The sequence below is a fragment of the Propithecus coquereli genome, unplaced genomic scaffold (genome assembly GCF_000956105.1).
Source record: "Propithecus coquereli isolate 6110/MARCELLA unplaced genomic scaffold, Pcoq_1.0 Scaffold248, whole genome shotgun sequence".
In the NCBI taxonomy this organism is placed as follows: Eukaryota; Metazoa; Chordata; class Mammalia; order Primates; family Indriidae; genus Propithecus; species Propithecus coquereli.
Genome location: NW_012148041.1, coordinates 1,373,925 through 1,381,459, shown reverse-complemented (window position 1 = coordinate 1,381,459; position 7,535 = coordinate 1,373,925). Strand labels below are relative to the sequence as shown.

The window sequence follows — 7,535 nt, the reverse complement described above, 5'->3', positions numbered from 1 at the left end:
TTGCCTGGGTTAGAGTGCAGTAGCTGTTACTTCACTGGAACCTCACTCGAGAGCCTCAGCCTCCTGAATAGCTGGGACTAGAAGTTGAGGTGCACCACTGCAAATTTTTGTATTTTTGGAGAGACTTGGGTTTCACTATATTGATAAGGCTGGTGTGAAAGGATCCTCCTGCCTTGGCCTCCTAAAGTGCTAGGATTACACGTGTTAGCCACCATGCCCCACCCAACTGCAGGACTTTGACGGCAGAGAAAGAATGCTTTCCTGTCTGTAGTACCTAACTACCCACCACCAAGGGGACATAAACTGTACATACATAGCTATCAGCAGTGCCAGGGCCTCTTAATTGTCAGCTCACAAATCATCCCCACCCCAATTACAGGTGGACAAGGGATGGCAGCATTAGGATTTATTAGAATGTGCCTTAATACAGGCGCTGGGGCTTGCCCATGGTGCTCTTGATGTATAAAGCCCGGACATTCTGCCAATTCTTCTTGAGCAATGACACTAAAAAGTTAACAGCCAGGTGGATATTGTACACCAGCTCATCGTCTGTCATCTTCATATGCCCAACGGCCACAGCCAGACACAGAACCTGGGAGGAGGGGAAGAGGGTCAAGTGAGGTTGGTGGAAGGATGGCAGATGGCCCATCCCTCCTCCCCGTGACCTAATGAGCCGGTGCTTGGACCCAGGCCAAGGAAAACCAGGGTTATTCAGAAAGCTTCAACGCTGCTCAGTGCCCCTGTCCAACCATTAAGTACCCAGAGAAACACGAAACCAGGGTTCAGACTGGCCCCAATGGGTAAAATTTGGACCCTGCCAGCACACCCACCCACGGCAACCCACCACACAGCCTTACCTTCTTCATCTGGAACTTGATTGTGGACTTCACCTCATCAACTTTGGCCACCATGTTTTCGTTGTGTGTCAGCAGTGAGGGAAACTTGCCAGCCTTATTTAGGCCTGGGCCGAGGATTCGCGGGATCTGCTTGATAAGAGACTCTGAGGCCAAAAAGGCATCATACTTCTTGGCTGGCAAAGAGAAAGCCATTGGACGCTTAGGACTTAGCCACTGAGGCACACCTCCAAGGTGCTATTCAGGCCAGAAAAGGACATAAACCAATCACATAAGTGGCCTCCCAGTCTTTTTAAGCCTCCCCCACACCCATGCTGTTTCCAGTGATTAGCTCCATCCTCCCTAGACTTTTACTCGTCCTGAAACCTGGTCTCAGAGACCAGGCTGGCCCATAACCTGTGCTATCTCCATCGTACAACGGATGCTCTGGTCAAGTTGGCCTGGCCTCAAATCCCGCTTTCTCAATGCCTAGCTGCAGACCTTAGGCATGTGACAACTGGAGACATCTGTTTCCTATCTGGAAAACAGGTCTAGTATCCCTGCCTAGACCATGCAGGATAGACATCAGAAAGAAACAACTAAACTAGAAGTCAGGAAGGAGAAATTCCAGCTCGCAGCTCCACAGCACCTGGCCAGTCAACTTAAGTGAACCTCATCTGTTTAGACCAAAAATGCCTGGGCTCCCCCTCCCACATAACAAAATCCCCAAAGCAAATCTAGAAACAAACCTTCACAAAGCTAAAAATTACCACTCAGACTGCTAACCAGCCACAGCAGATCCTTTCCTTTGCGATTCTGCCCCCCGACCATTTAAAAATCAAAATGGCAGAAAGCCACTTCTCTGCCGCTCGCGTGCAAACTGCCCGCGCCCCCATCCCAGACACAAAACCGCACCAACCCAGCTTCTTGACCAGCTTCTTGTTTTTGTTGAGTTTCTTCAGCGCCTCGATGTCCATGTGGGGGATGTCCACAGCCTTGGCCTCATCGCAGTGCTGCTGGTCCCCCAGGACACACACGGAGAACTTGGGGCGCGGGGTGGACTTAAGCCTGCGTTTTGGGGGACAGCAAAGGTCATGCCCAGCCCTGGGTGCCAGGGGCAGGTGAAGGGTCTGGGGCTGCAGCAGCCACCGAGCCTTACCCAGAGCGTCCGCATTCACCAACAGCTAGCCTGGCTTCTCGGACTAGCCGGCGGGCTCGGCCAAGGCCTCCCCACGCCTCCCCTCATGTTTTAAGACCCAGGGTGGGGGTCCGTCCAGCCGCGCCTGCGCGGAGCAGGGCTCTGAACTACCCTGGCGCATCGGCACCGCACGTGCCTGCCTCGGCCTCAGCAAGGGCCGAACGGGAGGAGACAGGCCCCAGCGCCCCGAGGGCTGGGTGGGGTCGAACAGTGCCAACCTGACGGTGCCGGAGAAGCGTTTGTCCTTCTGCGGATCGTAGTTCTTCAGGCTGATCTGCAGCTCCACCGTCTCCAAAAACCTTAGGGAAAGGGAGCGAGTTAACCAGCCGCCAGCCTTGCCCACCCTCCCGGGCCCCGGGGAGGCCGCGCTCACTTGCGGCGCTTGCGCTGGTTCCCGTGCAGGACCTCCCGCACCGCCTCGTACAGGGTGTCGCGAGACACTTTGCTGCTGCGGGTGAGAAGCGAGGGCGCGCTCAGGGCCGGGGTGCCGCGGGGTCATCGCTTCGGCCTGCTCGGAAGCCTCCGAGTCTCCAGGCTTCGAGACGGTCGGACCCCGACGGACTCCACCGGGCATTCCCGACACTAAGTCAGGCGACAGGGCCCCAGAACCAGACCCAAGCCCCGCAGAAAGAGGGACTCTCCTGGGCACCGGACCTGGCGGGAATGGAGATCCGCAGGCCGACCCACCGCAAGAAATGCCCCGCGGCAAAGCCGGCGCAGGGACCCCCGATTCGTCATGAAAAATCCCCATCCCTGACGGGGTGCCTGGGGGTGCGGATGTACGCGGATAGCACGCTCGGCACCACTCACCTCATGGTTGCTCGCGCCGCAATAACCGGAAAAGAGAGTAATGGGGCTCGCGCATGCGCCCAAATAGCGGTCCTGCTCTCGCGAGAAATGCCTTGTTCTCACGGCCTTCTTCCAGAGCACGGTCCGGTCGCTCAGTCCCGAGGAGCGCTGCCGTCTGCGGCCGCTGGAGGGCGCTGCCGCGCGTCGCTCTGCTAACCTGCGCGAGGACAGCCGGACTCGCGGCGATCCTGAGCTCCCACGGCACCCTGGGAATATCCTCTTCGCGCCCGCTGCTGCTGGGCCCCTGGGGAAGTGACTGGGCCGAGGGCTGGAGCTTCAGTGGTCACACATACTGCGTACAGTACCGTGATGGCCGCTGACAGCGTGCGACTCTGGCACGTTTGTCCCTCAAATCCCTCTGCCCACTTCCTCCTGCCCTCTACACCAGCTTCTGTTCTCAAAAGCAGGCTTTAGTGCTAGGCCTGACCTCCCTCCCTCAGCATCTTGCTCTGTGGACTCACATGGTAAGGAAGTGTCAGGAAAGTTCGGTTCCTGGCCTCTCAACGCCTGCAGTGGGGAAGAGCTGGGAAGGTACTACGGGGAACTTTCACTTGACAGTTCATTCAAAACATCTGTGTATTACGTGTTTCCTATGAACAAGGCACCTACCTAGGCGCTCCCGAAATACAAAGATATAAAACAGGCCCACAGCACTGCACATCTATAAGGTCTTTTCTGCCCTCTCCTTTGCCCAGTGGGTCCCATCCTCTTCTCAGCCCACTGTAACCCTAGGAGCCCTTCAGATCCCTCCTCAAATGTCATCTGCCCAAAACCCTTCCCCAACTCCAGACTGAGTCGCTCCCACATTTAAGCCCCCCATTCCCACCTGCCTGCCTGCCCAGTGGTCGCTGCCTGCCTCACTTACTCAACAGGCAGCTCTGACAGGGCGGGGTGGCTGGCATCACACATCGTCTGGCCCACAGAAGGTGCATGAATGAACTTCAGAACTAACACTCTACAACCTTCCCTTCACCAAGAAAAAGAGGCCCCTTGTCACTGAGCAGGGGGTGGAAGGGGTCAGGATGGGAAGGCAGGCATTGCCTCTAATAAGACATTACTGAGGTTCCTGCTGTTTATTAAATATAATTGATAAATTATTATACAAGTCAGAAACAAAAAACACAGAGGACCATAACGTACACCTGAGCACAAGAGACCTGTGCCGGGCACACAGGTACCGGATCTCCTGGAGCATCCTGTCTACTCTGGGTCTGCTCGACCCTACTGAGGCCTATCGGGAAATTTCCATCCCTGCAGCCTGAGAATTGATGAGGAGTGAGCCCAGGGCCAGCGGCCCTTGAAAATATAGCTCATCCAGCTCCCTTAGGCCAGAAGCTTCCCTGCTAGCTGGGAAGCCAAGATAGCCTCTCTGCAGCCTGGAACAGGAAGGCAGCTGGTCCCTGGAATGGCCAGGCTCAGCCTTTATCCCCAGGCAAGGGTTCAGGGAAAGGTGGCCAAGGCAGAAATGTCCTTCAGGAAGCTGATGGAGCTCCAGGAGGGTGGTCCCTTGCTGTGTGGTCAGGGGCCCAAATGTCTCAAGGCGGCCTGAAGGGACTTCCTCAAGAAGGTGGTGTTGGGCTCTAGGGCCACAGCCAGGCCCAGCCTCTGGGTCTCAGTGATCTGGGGAGAAGAAAGAATCTTGTCAGGACTCTAGCAGCAGATCCCTCCCACCTCCCCACTACCCCATGGGCTCTGTTTAGGACGGAGACAGGAAGCCAGGACACAGGAGGATGGGGGAGGAGGAGACTCCTGAGCAATCTAAACTCATTAGTTCACCATGGTTAACCAACCATGGATTCTGGTGGACCTGGAGTCAAACACTAGCTGCACAACTTCCTAAGCTGGCCACATTAATAAGAGTTGACAATTACTGGATGTTTAGGATGTGGCATTTATATGCCTTACTTCATATATACACATATATATTACTTCATGTAATCCTCACAACCCTCCCATTTTTACAGATGAGGAAGCTTGATGTTCAGACACTCCATGTGGCTGCCACCTTCCTTCTGGGCCACGCTTTCTCTCCTGACATGTTGCTACATGTCACAGGGTTAGGGGACAGGGTCAACTCAAAGGCAGGGACCGCATTATGGTCACTGCCAATTTCCCAATGCCCCACACAGCATTTGGCCCAAAGAGGTGTTAGCTAGATAAAGAAACTCCTAAGCAGTCCTAGTCCTGGCCCTCAAGTCGTGCTTTCTCTAGCTGATATTCAGGATTTTACCCCTGGCAAACGTATCTGTCCATTATACCCTTGTGGCAGGACCAGCCCCCATGGCCCTATCAACACTCACATTGGCCTGGTACTTGATCATCACTGTCAGCATCAGCTTGGCATAGGCCATGGAGGTGGTGGCTGCCAGCCCCTCTTTACAGAGCTTCTCCATCAAGACACTGAACTTCTCAGGGGTCATCTCTACCTGCACACATTGGGAGATGGAGTAGTATAACAAGAAAGGCCTGGGCCCTTCCTTCAGCCAGCCCTGGATCCAATTCCCAACTCCACCACTTTCTAGCTGGGTGACTCTGGGCAGGTTGCTTAACAAAGCTAAGCCTCAGTTTCCATATCTGTAAAATGGCTCATAATATCTAACTCTGAAGACTGTGAAAAGGATTAAATAAGGTACATAAGACCTGATACACAGGTCTCAGAAAATGGTGGCTACTGTTGCAAAGGCTCAGATTAGCACTAAGGGGAAGCCAAGCATCCCTAGTCGTGCTCAGTGGTTGAAGATAAAAGGAGTGAAAGGTGCTGAGGAACACTGCCAGCACACTAACTTAGCTCTTCATAATTGTTATTTAATAAACACTATCCATCAGGCACCATTCTGAGCGCTTTACACCAATTATCTCATGTAGACCTCACCCCGGTCTTACGTGGTAAGTGCTGTAACTCCCCTTTTGTAGATGAGGAAACCGAGGCATAAAAAGGTTCAGTTAATTACCTAAGATATAAACAAATGAGGCAGAATTTGAGGTACTGATATGAAAAAATTGCCAAAATATATCGTTAAGTAGAAAAAGCTAGGTAAAGAGAACACTGAGCTTGGTGGGTTATAACCCACATAAAAGGAGGCGGGGAGAACATTTAAACATGTTTCCATCTATGTATGGCACCTCTGGGAGGGCTCCCCTGAAACTAGTAACACTGGTTATAGCCCTGGGGAGGGGACTGTGGATGGCTGGGGGAGAGAAGTAAGGGGAATATTTTTCACCGTATCCTTTCCAGCTTTTAAAATTATGAATATATGTATGTATTACCTATTCAAAAATAAAATTAAATTTACACATGCATCGGAAGAATCCCACCCCAAGGCCCTACAGCTATTAAGAGGTGGAGCTAGGCTGACCACGCGGCCGGCTCTCCGTTCCTGACGAGCCACTGTGGCAGGGCACCCCGCATCGCCGAAGGACTCCGAGACCCGGGAGCCCCGCGCTCCTCCACGGCACTGCGGCACTCCTTCGTCCACTCCTCCCTAGGCAGGCTGCTCACCTGACGCTCCAGGAGTGACTGCAACACCAAGAAAGTTTCCTCCTGCCAAGGCAGCTCCAAGATCTGTCTGCAAAGCAGAGGCCCCAGTAAGAAAAGCCCGGCCTCCCACCCGGGCCTGGGTATCTTCTGCTCCAGCTCCTCGCAGCAGGCCAAGGCCGCCAGAGAACAGCCAGAGCCCTTCCCATGCTGGCGGCAGCCTCAGGAGCCAATGCTACAGAACCCACACAAGTGCCAGGAAGGTCACAACCCTGAAATCCCCGGAAGCTGACAACAAAGGATTTGGTAGTGAGATGTGAAAAGGTCCCCCCAAAATAACTAGCAGTAGAGAGAGATGCATCCTGACAACAAAAGGTGAAGGAGACTCAGAGAAGAGGAGGACGGTGCAGTGGGATGACACACACGAGGCTTCCTAGAGAGCGCGAGCCTTCCTGTAGAGTCCAAACCATGTGACATCCACTCCAGCTGCGCCTCCTGTCCCACTGCACAGTCCTCACCTTGTCTGGAAGGGCAGCATGTACAGTGGAAACAGTGTGGCTTCTTGGGTGGATGGACTTGGTTTGATCCCAGGATTTATCACTTGCTGGCTGTGTGACCTGTGCCAAGTCCCTTAACCTCTCTGAGCAGTTTTTCCATCTCTAAGGCAGCAGCAGTACCTACCACCCAGGATTGCATGAAGACTAACTGAGAATCTAAAGCACAGAAAAAGTGCTCAATAAACGGTGGCTGATATTATTTGTGGGCTGTTCTATTTTTATATTATACTTAACATTTTATATTTCATGTCTGTGTCCAATGGGGTCTTACTCATTATTTCAATGTCTGTATCCTGACTCCCCGATTTTAATACTCAAGTTTAACACCAACTTAATGCCAATTTTTGAGCGCTTACTAGATGCCAAACATTGTGTTAAACTCATTATATGTATTATCACATTTAATGTCTAGAAAAATCCTACAAAGTAAATATTATTCTCATTTTTCATATGAGGAAACTAAGTCTCAGAGAGAGAGTAACTTGCTTGAGTTCACGCATTTAAATAAAAGGCAGAGTTGAGATTTGAAACTATGGGCTTGGCTCAGGTGGCTCACACCTATAATCCTAGCACTCTGGGAGGCCGAGGTGGGAGGATCGCTTGAAGTTAGGAGTTCAAGACCC

At 52.7% G+C, this 7,535-nt stretch overlaps 2 protein-coding genes across 2 annotated transcripts in view; both read right to left on the bottom strand.

The window, feature by feature from the left end:
* Positions 1-396: 396 nt before the first annotated feature.
* Positions 397-2,900, bottom strand: RPL10A (ribosomal protein L10a). The gene is made up of 6 exons (XM_012646609.1): positions 2,842-2,900; positions 2,405-2,479; positions 2,250-2,330; positions 1,753-1,901; positions 858-1,030; positions 397-592 (listed from the first exon to the last, which is right to left on the bottom strand). The coding sequence occupies exons 1-6, from the start codon at positions 2,844-2,846 to the stop codon at positions 422-424; spliced, it is 654 nt and encodes a 217-aa protein (XP_012502063.1). The 5' UTR covers positions 2,847-2,900; the 3' UTR covers positions 397-421.
* Positions 2,901-4,179: 1,279 nt separating this feature from the next.
* The window catches only part of FANCE (Fanconi anemia, complementation group E), a 15,447-nt gene continuing 12,091 nt past the window's right edge, over positions 4,180-7,535 (bottom strand). Inside the window, exons 7-9 of the mRNA XM_012646570.1 lie at positions 6,380-6,446; positions 5,181-5,306; positions 4,180-4,500 (exon numbers count right to left, since the gene is read on the bottom strand). Coding sequence (XP_012502024.1) covers positions 4,399-4,500; positions 5,181-5,306; positions 6,380-6,446 — 295 coding nt within the window. The 3' untranslated portion in view covers positions 4,180-4,398. The remainder of the gene's footprint in view (positions 4,501-5,180; positions 5,307-6,379; positions 6,447-7,535) is intronic.

Excerpts from the sequence above, each read along its gene's own strand:
- RPL10A (XM_012646609.1), bottom strand. Across the intron at positions 1,902-2,249 it reads CGCTTCTCCGGCACCGTCAG|GCTTAAGTCCACCCCGCGCC; the intron begins GTTGGCACTGTT and ends CCCAAAACGCAG. Across the intron at positions 593-857 it reads TCAAGTTCCAGATGAAGAAG|GTTCTGTGTCTGGCTGTGGC; the intron begins GTAAGGCTGTGT and ends CCCTCCTCCCAG.